This window comes from Debaryomyces fabryi (assembly GCF_001447935.2).
Source record: "Debaryomyces fabryi strain CBS 789 chromosome Unknown contig00030, whole genome shotgun sequence".
Classification (NCBI taxonomy): Eukaryota; Fungi; Ascomycota; class Pichiomycetes; order Serinales; family Debaryomycetaceae; genus Debaryomyces; species Debaryomyces fabryi.
In genome coordinates, this window is record NW_015385456.1 from 50474 (window position 1) to 64297 (window position 13824).

At 35.8% G+C, this 13824-nt stretch overlaps 8 protein-coding genes across 8 annotated transcripts; 5 read left to right on the top strand and 3 right to left on the bottom strand.

Moving 5' to 3' along the window:
• Nucleotides 1-287: 287 nt before the first annotated feature.
• Nucleotides 288-994, top strand: AC631_01949 (60S ribosomal protein eL31; the record flags this gene model as incomplete). Its single annotated transcript, XM_015610779.1, has 2 exons — nt 288-341; nt 707-994. The coding sequence occupies 2 exons, from the start codon at nt 288-290 to the stop codon at nt 992-994; spliced, it is 342 nt and encodes a 113-aa protein (XP_015468401.1).
• Nucleotides 995-2219: 1225 nt separating this feature from the next.
• Nucleotides 2220-5816, top strand: PEX6 (AAA family ATPase peroxin 6; the record flags this gene model as incomplete). The annotated part of the gene is made up of 1 exon (XM_015610780.1): nt 2220-5816. The coding sequence occupies one exon, from the start codon at nt 2220-2222 to the stop codon at nt 5814-5816; it is 3597 nt and encodes a 1198-aa protein (XP_015468402.1).
• Nucleotides 5817-5886: 70 nt separating this feature from the next.
• On the bottom strand, nt 5887-6318 carry MDJ2 (Mdj2p; the record flags this gene model as incomplete). The annotated part of the gene is made up of 1 exon (XM_015610781.1): nt 5887-6318. One exon carries the CDS (start codon nt 6316-6318, stop codon nt 5887-5889), a length of 432 nt encoding a protein of 143 aa, XP_015468403.1.
• Nucleotides 6319-7079: 761 nt separating this feature from the next.
• Nucleotides 7080-8594, top strand: CDC19 (pyruvate kinase; the record flags this gene model as incomplete). The annotated part of the gene is made up of 1 exon (XM_015610782.1): nt 7080-8594. The coding sequence occupies one exon, from the start codon at nt 7080-7082 to the stop codon at nt 8592-8594; it is 1515 nt and encodes a 504-aa protein (XP_015468404.1).
• A 182-nt stretch (nt 8595-8776) lies between these two features.
• COQ5 (2-hexaprenyl-6-methoxy-1,4-benzoquinone methyltransferase) lies at nt 8777-9679 on the top strand (the record flags this gene model as incomplete). Its single annotated transcript, XM_015610783.1, has 1 exon — nt 8777-9679. One exon carries the CDS (start codon nt 8777-8779, stop codon nt 9677-9679), a length of 903 nt encoding a protein of 300 aa, XP_015468405.1.
• A 97-nt stretch (nt 9680-9776) lies between these two features.
• On the bottom strand, nt 9777-11639 carry MED1 (Med1p; the record flags this gene model as incomplete). Its single annotated transcript, XM_015610784.1, has 1 exon — nt 9777-11639. The coding sequence occupies one exon, from the start codon at nt 11637-11639 to the stop codon at nt 9777-9779; it is 1863 nt and encodes a 620-aa protein (XP_015468406.1).
• Nucleotides 11640-11828: 189 nt separating this feature from the next.
• Nucleotides 11829-12911, top strand: GCD7 (translation initiation factor eIF2B subunit beta; the record flags this gene model as incomplete). Its single annotated transcript, XM_015610785.1, has 1 exon — nt 11829-12911. The coding sequence occupies one exon, from the start codon at nt 11829-11831 to the stop codon at nt 12909-12911; it is 1083 nt and encodes a 360-aa protein (XP_015468407.1).
• Nucleotides 12912-13026: 115 nt separating this feature from the next.
• On the bottom strand, nt 13027-13602 carry AC631_01956 (uncharacterized protein; the record flags this gene model as incomplete). The annotated part of the gene is made up of 1 exon (XM_015610786.1): nt 13027-13602. One exon carries the CDS (start codon nt 13600-13602, stop codon nt 13027-13029), a length of 576 nt encoding a protein of 191 aa, XP_015468408.1.
• Between the last annotated feature and the right edge of the window lie 222 nt (nt 13603-13824).

Consider the following 13824-nt stretch of genomic DNA (forward strand, 5'->3'; position numbering starts at 1 on the left):
TGTTTGGCCCTTTCCTTGTAACAAGACTTCTATCATCTGCATTAATACATACTATACTCTAGTATTACGAATGGTTCCAATGTTAGGTGTCAGACCTACGTGTATACACGTGAAACTATTTCTGTGAATTTTTCAAATTTTAAATTTTGTGACTGCGATTTGATAAATTTTCTCATCAATGACGAACCGGTACAGTGCGAGAGACTTTGGTGAAAAATTATCATACATAATTAAAAGGTTCAGAAACAGTTAAGTTCCTTTAATCAACTGAATAAACAATAGTTAAAATGGCATTACAAGACGTTGTTACCCGTGAATACACCATCAACTTACACAAGAGAGTATGTTTTAATAAGAGAAATTTGAATATGTATTGTGAATTAAATGAACCAGGAATATAGTGGATGTGAAACAATATTAGATAGAAACGGACGATAACTACGGTATTATATGATTATACGAAACGTATTTGATTCGTATGATATAGTGGTGTAATATGATCGTTACGTAGACCCAGAATTGAGAGGGGGAGAAGTGAATAATGAAATTCAAGGAATGAAAAAAAAGTCGATGAAGCAGAGAATTTGTACATAGGAGAAGAGATATGGAGAACTTGATAATAAATAGGAAATGGGGTTAATTTAGTTCATAATACGTACATTCATAGGAAAGAGATTTCGAATGTTGAGTACTAACAAATATCTAGTTGCACGGTGTTCATTTCAAGAAGAGAGCCCCAAAGGCTGTCAAGGAAATCAAGAAGTTCGCCACTTTACACATGGGTACCACTGATGTTAGATTAGATCCTAAATTAAACGTCCAATTATGGAAGAGAGGTGTCCAAGGTGTCGAATACAGAATGAGATTAAGAATCTCTAGAAAGAGAAACGACGAAGAAGATGCTAAGGAAAAGTTATTTGCTTTAGTCGAACCAGTCACTGTTGCTTCCACCAAGGGTTTACACACCGTTGTTGTTGATGAAGATGAAGCTTAAATTCTTTAATTAGTCTATATATAAATAAAATTTGTCTTAATGGTTTTTATAGTTGATGTATAATAAGGAATTTAATCTATATCTGCGAGTTGAATTGTATTGCATGATTCCTTGAATAAACTAATTGTTTCTACGTCTTTAAGGCTTGTAGCGATGATTGAGTATGAAGTAAGATGATCTCCAGCATAGGCTCTCCATTATTCTGTTTGCTATCAGGCATACCGTTTTATTAAACATATCCGACATCTAATATTATCAAGCACATTAGTAATCTACATTCTATAATTATCTACGGTGAAATTCAAAGAAACGTATTTATTGACATATTTATCATAATAAAGAAATACTAAAAAAACTAGTTAGTTTTGATTCGTAATACACAATAATGGAAACTTGATAGATAAATCAGTGTAACTATGACAAAAATACCAGATCATTGCAATAGAAACCATGTGCAACCAAAACGGTTACGATTTCCAAGAAAGCTCTATAATTGGTATGAATAAAAAAAAGTTTTCATCATCTAAACCATACGGTCTAGCTATCTATTTTCAAGTTTCTTAAGCATCCGGGTTGTATCCAGAGCCATTAGTCTTAATAATACATACTGTAACACGTACGCTTCCTACTATCGGAACTGCCTCTATAATAATGAAGTTGTTTTTAACTAACTAAGTACTCTTCAAATTCCATTATAGATCCAACTGGAAAATATCAAAGTGCGGGTAACCGAAGTTCTGTCAACAGATTAGGGTTCTTATGGGGGATCTTGTTGCCATACAAGGATTGAAATACCAATACCTAGGTCTACTAGTATACTAATAGGGGATCTGCAAGGAAGATCCCCTATAAACTAATGTTAATCCTTAATTCATTCACGTCAGTCATCGCAAGCTCACATGCTAGCAAAGATTACTACAGACAGAATTAAATAGAGAAATAGAAATTAACCTACTAAAAGGCTGTAAGAAAGCATATATACATATATGAGTAAATGACTATTTATTCTATTATGTATTGGTTCATACGATATTCTGAAGTAGTTTATACAAGTAAGGTAAATGCAATTTTTCAGTAATTAAGTCTCATTCTCACCCCACCTCCGCAAAATTTAGCCCGAGGCATAACTGAAGAGTGGATTAGTATAGAGATAACACTATACATATATAAAAGGTCAAATTGACAAAAATCTACTTTCCCGTATAAGAATATAGGTGTATATAAAATGCCGTCAGCAATATTAGAAAAGCCTTTGAATGAAACAAATAAGTCCATTTCAACTACGGCCAATGTACTTTTCGTCAATGATCCTACTTTAAGTGAACAGTTCGATACTATTCAATTATCGTTTGAGCTATTTATACGTCTATTCCCCGGAACTGGTACAGATGATTCAAATAGTATACCTGAAAATAAATTCGTCTTGATTAAGTTGCTAGGTGCTCCTGATTACTTTAAAGAATTCAAGATCTATCGAGTTACATCTATTGATCATAATGCCCCCACATCCAATTCTGTCATATTTATAAATCATTCTAACTTGGTCAGGTTTGACAACCAATTAACATTGAATAGTTGTGTGATTCAGTCAATTGACTATTCGTCCATTCCTACAATAGAATCGTTGTTTGTTTCTGTTCCGCCGAATATTTATCTGATTTTGCATGATAAACCACTGTCTTCAATTCGTGATCAATTTATTAATACTTTTTTGTTGGACAGTGGTTCTATTATCAGCACGGGTGATATTATTAGGTCCATAAATGGTGAGGTTAAGTTAAGTGAACCGGTTTCTCAAGGTATCGTTGACAACAACACAAATATTGTACTTATTAAGACTGTGGAAAATGACGAGGATGACTTGGACTACAATGATAAAGAATTAGTAAATGCTGATGAAATTGAAGACGATTTTGATTCTGAAATACATTTGGATTTGTCTACATATTTATCATCATCGTTACAAGTTGATTCGCCAGCAATACACTCAGTCAAGTTAAAGGTTGAACCACTTCCAGCGAAAATGAGTATTGATATGTTACCCCCAATATGGCTAAAAGAAGATACGGAATTATTTGTCTTTGCCAATACAGCGGATTTGCCAAAGTTGGGGTTTCCAGTGTTCAATGGAGATTCTGTAAAACTAAACTACAATAACAATATAATAACTGTCAAGCTATTCACATTTATTGAACCTAATAAGTCTTTTCGCAGGGGAACCCTTTATTTATCTCCAATATTACTTACTAATTTAGGACTTTCTTCCAGTAGTGAAGTCACCTTGGAGCCGATCAAACAGAGAGATCAGCCATTTACCAGTTTCTTTCCTGTTGCTAAATCGGTAACAATATCAAGGGTTTCTTCTCATATCACTATGGATAAGACTTATCAACAGCATTTCTTTTCTGAATTGAAAACTACATTTCATAATAATTTCAAATGTGTTAAAATAGGTGATTTTGTACCTGTGGTTATCGACACAGTGTTAGCAAAAACTATGTTTGATACCAGCAATTTCATACAACAGAATCAACAATTACAACCTGGAGAAGAAGATAATGCGCCTGACATGGGGGTAATCCCAACTGGTGATCCAGATGAAGTGGCATGGTTTAAGATTGTGGACATTAGTGGCGAATCGAATGAAAGTGAAACGAACCAATTTATCATAGATCCTTCCAAAACAAGAATGATTTCATCTGGTGTAGAATTTATTAAATTACCACCAAATGACTTTACTCATTGGTACCAATACTTGAGATTACCCCCTTTGTTTAACTTCAACAAAACCATTAAATCAGACTCTACTTGTTTTAAATATGCAAGCGAATTCAAGAAAATTGTAACTACATGCTTAAATTCTCAGTCCAAAATTAATTTGAAAACAACAATCTTATTGAATTCTATGACTAGAGGTTTGGGTAAAACTACGTTAGTAAGAAACCTTTCCACAGAATTGGGTCTTAATTTAATAGAATTAGATTGTTTTGACTTGATTAATCCGGGAGCTGAATTGAAGACAATTGGTCTTCTCACAGGAAAAATAGATAAATTAATTGGCGCACAAGAAAATTCGACAGATAAGGACTCATCATACCATGTCATATATTTGAAGCATATTGAAAATCTATGCGCTCAAAGTAACCAAAATGAACAAGGAGCAAACATCACGACTTCTTTGTCCTTGAAAGTTATTCAAACGTTGAATGATTATCTCAATAATTACTCAAATCTAATGATTATAATGAGTTGTAATGATTTGGATAAGTTAAATGAAAACTTAAGACTGTTAATTAAGTTCCAAATTGATTTCAATGTTCCCGATGAAAAGGAACGGTTGGAAGTCTTCAAATTTTTAATAGAAAATGAAACTCACAAACATATCAATTCAAGCAACCCGGAACCATTCGAGGACAGGGAAGAATTTGAAGATCAGTTTGATTTATCTACTATACCATTTAATAGAAGACATGATGTCAGCTTCTCTTCTTTAGCTCTACAATCAGCAGGGTTGACACCTCGTGACTTGATGTCTATAATTAAAAAGGCAAAACAGTTAGCAATTAGTAGACTAATGGGCCTTGCTAAAGAAAGTCGGATTTCTTTAGAAAAATTAATTAAAATCGGTAATGGTGGTTTAGTAACTTGGATTCCAGAAGACTTCAACAAGGCTATCAATGACGCGCGTAACCAATTTAGTGATTCTATTGGGGCACCACGTATTCCAAATGTTAAATGGGAAGATATTGGAGGTTTAGATTTAGTCAAAGATGAAATTATGGATACCATTGATATGCCATTAAAACATCCAGAGTTGTTTAGCAATGGATTAAAGAAAAGAAGTGGTATCTTATTCTATGGTCCTCCTGGTACTGGTAAAACGTTGCTTGCAAAGGCTATCGCTACTAATTTCTCTTTAAATTTCTTCAGTGTCAAGGGTCCTGAATTGCTTAATATGTATATTGGTGAATCGGAAGCCAATGTTAGAAGAGTTTTCCAAAAAGCTCGGGATGCAAAGCCATGTGTTATTTTCTTTGATGAATTGGATTCTGTTGCGCCAAAGAGAGGAAATCAAGGTGACTCTGGGGGGGTTATGGACAGAATTGTTTCGCAATTATTAGCAGAATTAGATGGTATGAGTGGTGGAGAAAGCGGAGGCGATGGTGTTTTCGTAGTGGGTGCCACTAATAGACCTGATTTATTGGATGAAGCTCTTTTAAGACCAGGAAGATTCGATAAAATGTTATACTTAGGTATTTCAGATACGGATGAAAAGCAATCCAAGATTTTAGAAGCTTTGACTAGAAAATTCAAGTTGGCCGACGATGTTGACTTGTATGAAATTGCCAAGAAGTGTTCTTTCACCTTTACAGGTGCCGATTTCTATGCCTTGTGTTCTGACTCGATGTTAAATGCTATGACCAGAACTGCCAATGAAGTGGATTCTAAGATCAAGAAACTTAACGAAGAGTTGAAGGCCCAAAAAAAAAAAGAAGAAATATCTACAAGGTGGTGGTTTGATAATGCTTCAAAGCCAGAAGATATCGAGGTGCTAGTTCAAATGGAAGATTTCAACAAAGCCCAAAGTGAGCTTGTTCCATCGGTGAGTGCCGAAGAATTAGAGCACTACTTAAGGGTGAGACAAAACTTCGAGGGAGGCAAAGAGAAGGCCATGGCTAATGGTACCGCTGGTGTTGCCAACGGCACGTCGCAAGGCATTCCTCCCGAGTTTGTTCAAAAAGTAGAGGAACTAATTGGAGATGGAATTGACGGCATAGTCGACGAAAACGGCAACCACATCGACACATCTAATGGCCACTGAGTTTCCTACATTCTGCTCGTATTGGTGTCGTAAAACGTATATATTCATCATTAATGTATGCTCTATAAAGTCATTTTTTAAATAAATAGCTCTTGTCTAAAATATCCTTCGCCTGGTTGATTTTTTGACTCAAATACTGGCTTCCCAGCTTGTCGGGATGGTTCATCACCATCAACTTTCTGTATCGCTCCTTAAGTAGCTTTTTGTCCATATGCATTATCTCATCGCCCTCGATTCCCATAATCATCAACGCTTCCTGCTCCGTCATCGTATCGTTGAATCCCGCCCGGGGGTACTTCTGTCGCAAAAACCGGTGAATCGAGTCGTGGGGGTGGAGTTTTCCTCCTTCTGTCGTCGGCGAAGGTGAGTTCAACCGAATGTTATTCAACGACGCTATCATCTGTGGTGTCAATAACAAGTACTTCCGGTACGCAGATATCGTTGACTTGGCCGTCAAGGCAGCCACTGTGGCCCCTAGTCCTATCACAATCGGCAATACCATCCTGCTATTCTCGTTTTTATTCAGAAATACTACCCTCTGCACCCATTTTGCCATATAGAATCCTCGCAAATCAACCCAAATCCATATCGACCGTTTATATGCAGGTCTATTCCTTCAACCGCCCCGCTGGGCTAGCTCGGCTCACTAAGCACTAATTGCAGATTAGATTGCGACTTACTCGCAAACAAGCTCCGCTACTCCGATTCCGAAGCGTTCGGACTTTCTTCGATGCTCCATGACACATTTCCACTCTGTTTGCCGATCTGCTGGCACTACACGTAGGTGCTTTTCCAAGACATTGACGAGTTTATATGTTCTTCTATATCTCTTCAAACATGTGGTCGTTATCTACGGGTCTGTGGTACCCACGTAAAAGATACACTCAAAGGCGCAAGGTAGTATTCCGTCGTATTTCAGATTTCGCACTCTTCTAGGAGCCGATGACATGGACAAATTTTCAACACACATGGGTCCTCAGCGTGTAATATTTGGTAATAAACGAGGTATCAGGGGTATAGAAGGTGTATAAAGGGCATTTTGTTGTTTAGGGAAGAATTAGATTGCATTGTAGGCTTGTTATCGAAGAACACGTAAAAGATTAGTCGCAGGGCCGGAATTTTTTTGGTACGGCCCACTATCAACCGGAGAAATTTTCATCACCTATAGACATAAATAAAAATTTTATATATATAAGGGGTCAAGTCTTTTAATTTCGAAGGAAAGCATATATTAATTTATTAAAATATTATATTACATTAGAAATGTCTAACGCATCATTATCTTGGTTAACCCAATTAAATACTAGTGAAACTCCAGACAAGGTCTTACGTCGTTCGTCTATTATCGGTACCATTGGACCAAAGACCAACAACGTTGATGTTTTGGTTAAATTGAGAAAAGCTGGTTTAAACATTGTCCGTATGAACTTCTCGCACGGATCGTACGAATACCATCAATCTGTGATTGACAATGCTAAGCAATCGGAAGAAATCTACAAGGGCCGTCCATTAGCTATTGCTTTAGATACCAAGGGTCCAGAAATCAGAACCGGTACTACTATCGACGACAAGGACTACCCAATCCAACCAAACCACGAAATGATCTTCACTACTGATGAAGCATATGCCAAGAAGTGTGACGATAAGACTATGTTCATCGATTACAAGAATATCACCAAGGTCATCGAAGCCGGTAAAATCATATATATTGACGATGGTGTTGTTTCATTTGAAGTATTGGAAATTGTTGACGATCAAACCTTGAAGGTTAGATCCGTCAATGCTGGTAAGATCTGTTCCCACAAGGGTGTTAACTTACCAGGTACCGATGTTGATTTACCAGCCTTATCCGAAAAGGACAAGGCCGATATCAGATTCGGTGTCAAGAACGGTGTTCACATGATCTTCGCTTCTTTCATCAGAACTGGTGACGATATCAAGGAAATCCGTAAGGTTTTAGGTGAAGAAGGTAAGGACATTCAAATCATTGCTAAGATCGAAAATCAACAAGGTGTTAACAACTTTGACGAGATCTTAGTTGAAACTGATGGTGTCATGGTTGCCAGAGGTGATTTAGGTATTGAAATTCCTGCTCCTCAAGTCTTTGTTGTCCAAAAGCAATTGATTGCTAAATGTAACTTAGCTGCTAAGCCAGTTATTTGTGCTACCCAAATGTTGGAATCTATGACTTACAACCCAAGACCAACCAGAGCCGAAGTTTCTGATGTTGGTAACGCCATCTTAGATGGTGCTGACTGTGTTATGTTGTCTGGTGAAACTGCCAAGGGTAACTACCCATTTGAAGCTGTCTCCATGATGCACAACACTGCTATCATTGCTGAAAAGGCCATCGCTTACCAACCTTTACACAACGAAATCAGATCCTTAGCTAAGAGACCAACACCAACCACCGAAACCTGTGCCATGGCTGCTGTCTCTGCTGCCTACGAACAAGATGCCAAGGCCATCGTTGTTTTATCTACTTCTGGTTTCACCTCCAGATTGGTTTCTAAATACAAGCCAAATGTCCCAGTTATGATGGTTACAAGAAACCAAAGAGCTGCTAGATACTGTCACTTATACAGAGGTGTCTACCCATTTATCTACGAAAAGAAGACCGTTGACAACTGGCAAGAAGATGTCGAAAACAGATTAAGATGGGCTGTTTCTGAAGCTATTGATTTAGGTATCATCAAGAAGGGTGACTCCATCGTTACTATTCAAGGGTGGACTAGAGGTTCAGGTCACTCCAACACTGTTAGAGTTGTCCAAGCTTAATTTTCATCGATATAGAGCTTTATATACTATATGTAATTATCTATCTTCACTAATATAACATTCAAGTAAGAAAAGTTTTCCTGTGTGTGCGAATCAAATTTTAGATATCTATACCTTCTAAACAAATCAAAATATATTAGTGCCAATTGAAGTAGTATTCTTCACACTATAACTTCGATAAAATGAGCTTAAGACTAGTATCTAAGTCGTTTGGTCGATTAGAGAAACCTTTAGTTGCGTATACTAAAGCGGGAGTATCTATTAGACGTTATTCTGATAATAATAATAATCAAGACTCAACTACGCATTTTGGTTATAAAACCGTGAATAAAGATGATAAAGAGAAGTTAGTTAAAGGGGTTTTTTCTTCTGTCGCTTCAAATTATGATGTTATGAATGATGTTATGTCTCTTGGTATTCATAGGATATGGAAAAGCCATTTTATTAACAGATTGGATGCTGGTATGAGACCCGGTGCAAGTCGTCCATTGGACTTCCTTGATGTAGCTGGTGGTACTGGTGACATTGCTTTTGGTTTATTAGAGCATGCAGAAAAGAAATACAACGATAGATTATCAACTATGACAGTGGCTGATATCAACCCTGATATGTTGGCCGAAGGAGAAATTAGATTTCAGGAACTGAAATGGAATGATGGTTCCGACAGGGTCAACTTTTTGGTTCAGAATGGTGAAACTATGGATGCCATTGAGGACAACTCTAAGGACGTATATACTATTGCATTTGGTATTAGAAACTTTACAGATATTCAGGCGGGTCTTAACACTGCTTACAGAGTATTGAGACCAGGTGGTATATTTGCATGTCTTGAATTCTCTCAAGTTGACAACCCTATTCTCGATTACGCTTACCAAGCTTACTCTTTTTCATTGTTACCATTAATGGGTCAATTAATTGCTAATGACAGAGAATCTTATCAATATTTAGTTGAAAGTATTAGAAGATTTCCAAAGCAAGAGGAATTCTCAAATATGATTGAGAAGGCCGGTTTTTACATTCCTGAAAAGGGTTATGAAAATTTGACTTTTGGTGTTTCATCAATCCATATTGGTGTAAAACTTTAGATTACTAAATTCATACCTATTTAAGTAACCACTCATATACTTTATGATGTGACGAAAAGTATATCTTTCTATTGTAAATATTATATTAGTAATTTGCCTAATCTAAATAAACGTATTGTAATACTTTAATGATATCCTCAGTGAAATTTAATCCTTGAACGAACTTTTCATTTTTATTCATCTGCTCATTATCTACGTCCATGTCAACATCTTCTTTATCTTCGGCTTTAATTTCAGACACAACACCATTCAGTATTTTGAATTTAACTTCAAAGTCAACGAGATCACCTTTTGAGTTTACCAATAACCCATCCATTGATATTAATAAATCATAATTAGGAGAAGAATAATCAATATCGTCTAGCGAAAACTGAATGTACAGATCTTCAGTAGATGTCAGTGGTCTTTCTGCTTCTGATAAACCACCTTTTATAAAAGAATTCAAATCAACAATATTAGGCTTATTTATTTGTGCGGTTGAAAATGCACTATTTTCTGTTACAGCACTTAATCCCATCAATTCTTCATCGGTTACATCATCAGGTAATTTAAGCGATGCTTTTAATCTATTCTTGGTCTCTGTAGACATTTCACCACTCCTGTTTAAGGCCCCATTTACTCCAACAAATATGGAAGGATTATGAGCTGTTTCCTTGATCAAAGTACGGAGTAAATTGGCAAGCACGATATAATTACGTAAAACCGGAATCAACTGGCTCAAGTCTATCAAAGAATTAAGCGATATTGAAGAAATCGGAATGTACTCTTGTGAAGCATGTTGCACTATACGCAATTTTGAAGGAGAATCTTTATTTACACTTGAATTATAATTGTATTCATTACTATCATTCAACTTACCGAATAGGTCGGAGTCAGTCGTCTTCTCATCAGTCATTTTATAGTTAGTCATTCCAAGGAATTCAAGGGCCTGTAAATGTACATAAACTGGATAATTTAGGTCCAATGAAAGTATCCAGTTTGAATTGTTTTTGTTCGAGCTTTTAATCGATGATGCTGTTGTAGAAAGCGCTTTGGATTGTGTATCATCATTGAACGCAAGTTTGTAACTTTCTTTTACTCCGTCTTTACTAATTAGTCTCCAGACGCTGTCTTTACTTTGAATTAGGTAATCATTCTGGGTTGAATCGGATGCCTTAATATTTAATAAACCTTTGTAACTATTACCAAGGATGAGCTTGTGTGAGCCAGAAGACATATACTCGTGGTTGATGTATCTAAAATCCTTCCAAAAATCAATAAACACGCCCAATTGTGAATTAGCCGGATCGTTTGTTGAAATTTTGCCAATACTGGTATAAAGACCATCGGTATACAACCAATCATGGTTGTATTTAGTTTCAAGCAAGTACGCGGTTTTCAAGATCAACGCCGTCTTATCTAAATACAGAAATAAATCTTCATCAGCGGATGACAATTTATCCAAAGTAGCTAGAAATTTCAAATTGAAAGGGAACTTGCTCAATTTTTCTTCCTGTAGACTCGAAAGTAAAATGTTTTCAGCGGATGCTTCTGTTTCATGGTTGCCTTTAGTTAAAAATGATAATCTGTTTTCCGTGGAGTCAATCTTCACCAAAATATTCCCTTTTTCGTCTTTCTCTTCAATCTTTATATGATCCTTTAAATCAAAACTGGGTGTATTCCCGCTACCATCGTCATTATGATTTGCTAACGACAATGACACATTTATAATCTTGTTTTTTTCAGTAAAATCTATATCTATTAAAATGAACGATCCCGCTATTGATAGCCGTTGAAATTTGATTTTATTAGAGCTCTTAGTGGGCTCAAAAATATGTGAATATGCATCTTTATCAACAAATGTATCTAACTTCAAATGTTGTGCTAATTTTTGAATTAACTCAATACTTATATTGAAATTCGAGGAGTAATCGTATAGCTTAATCAAGCATTCGTCTAAACTATCATTGAAACGTGACATTGGATGTAGCACTCTCTATAAGTCACCATGGTGAAAGGGTACCAAAGGCATTTGGTTGTCTACTCTTAAGTTTAGTTGATCACGTGATTATGTCTTCTATGATTTTTTTTTATGAATCAAAGAGGACTAGAAGATAGATGTAAAGAACGATTGTTAGGGACAGTGAAAGTCTTCAATTTGCATATTATAATGACAAACACAGTTACTCCGGAGATTTTGTCTTTAATAGACCCTGTGGTTTCTCAGTTGAAGCGCCACCAATTCAGTGGTGCTAAAGATATTGCATTGGCTATATCACATTTATTAATGAGAGTTATATCGGCCGCTAGATGGACTAACCCGTACGACTTAATTGCCGTTATTAGGAAGGTTGGGGTCATAATTAATAAAGCTCAACCAAGAGGAATTATTACCGGTAACATTGTAAGAAGAGTATTAGCATTAATAAGAGATGAAATAGAAACTGAAGATGCGGAAAATTCGACGAATACACCAATGATGAATTCGATGTTCAGTTTATTATCAACTAACAATAACCACACTGATAATAAAGAACAGATACAACTGAAAAAACAAAGCAGTGACTTAAGATCGATTATTATTCAAGGAATAAGAGACTTAATCGATGAAATTTCCAATATTAATGAAGGTATCGAAACGATGTCTGCTGATTTAATTCACGACAACGAAATTTTGTTAACGCCCACTCCAACTTCTGAAACTGTTTTGCAATTTTTAATTAAGGCCAGAGCTAAAAGAAAGTTTACTGTTTTGGTTACAGAAAATTATCCAAACGATATTCAACAAGCTCACAAGTTCGTCAAGACTTTAGCAGACCACAAAATTGAAACCATATTAATACCCGATACCACGACTTTTGCTGTCATGTCTCGTGTTGGTAAAGTTATTGTTGGCTCCAATGCTGTCTTTGCTAACGGTGGTTGTATGTCCGCTTCAGGTGTCTCTAATGTCGTTGAATGTGCAAAGGAACATAAAACGCCAGTGTTTGCAGTAGCTGGTTTATATAAGATATCACCATTATATCCATTCAATAGGGATGATTTAATTGAAGTTGGAAATTCTGGTAAAGTTTTAAATTATGATGATTTCAAATTAATCGATAACGTTGAAGTAGTAACTAATCCATTAGATGACTATGTGCCTCCAGAACACATAGACATTTATATAACTAATATTGGTGGTTTCTCTCCGTCATTCATTTATAGGATTGTGTTGGATAATTATGCTTCCGAAGATAATAAACTCGATTAGCCAACTGAAATAATGGATATTTATAAATTAACTATATAACGAATGCGTTGTGCTCTATAGAAATAAATCTCTATTAATAAGTATAGAGCATTTTATTGCTAACTGTAGTATTTAATTAAGGTATACTGAGTGCTTTTGTCACCTCTTGATAGTCCAAATCTCTTTCTAGTTCCTTGATTTCTGGAAGATTATCTACGGATCTACCAGGATCTTCAAGAACCAGTATCATATCCTCGATTAATCTTGCGATTTCATCATTAAATAATGGAGCTGAAGGTTCTAATTCTTCTTTAGAACTGTGCTTGAAAGGGCCAATTTCTGATGATGGAAATTCAAGGCTAGAAATGCAAGAAAAATCAATGTCCTTATAACTATTTGTGTCATTGGTAGTACTTATGATGCTCACGAGCTCATCTCCTACAACGATCAATTCGTTTGAAGAACAGGTTTTAAACTCTGTATTTAGATTATCTCCTTCTCCAATAAACATATTGTCCCCAATGTTTCTAAAACTTTCAGAGCATGTAACTAAACTTTCACTTGAAGAAATGCTTTCGTATTCAAGTGGATTATAAGAGATGCTTAGATGTGACGACTTCGACTGTGAAGCCTGAAATTTCTCTAAATATTTACCTACCTGTGGCCAAATAAATTGCCTCATATTTTCCTCTAGATCAATAATCAGCTTCATAGTAGGTGTAAATGCATACAAAGGTACACAGACATTTCCTTTTAAAGCTTTAGTATACATTAAATAAGTTGCAAAAAAAAAGTGGGCTTGCAACAATTCTGTATTTGTGGATTTTGAGAATTTCTACAATTTTTCATTTTTACTACATTAATATATTATAACATAGAAACTATAGAATGTTCGTAGGTCAACAACACAGTTGAATCCACCAGTTCTTTATCT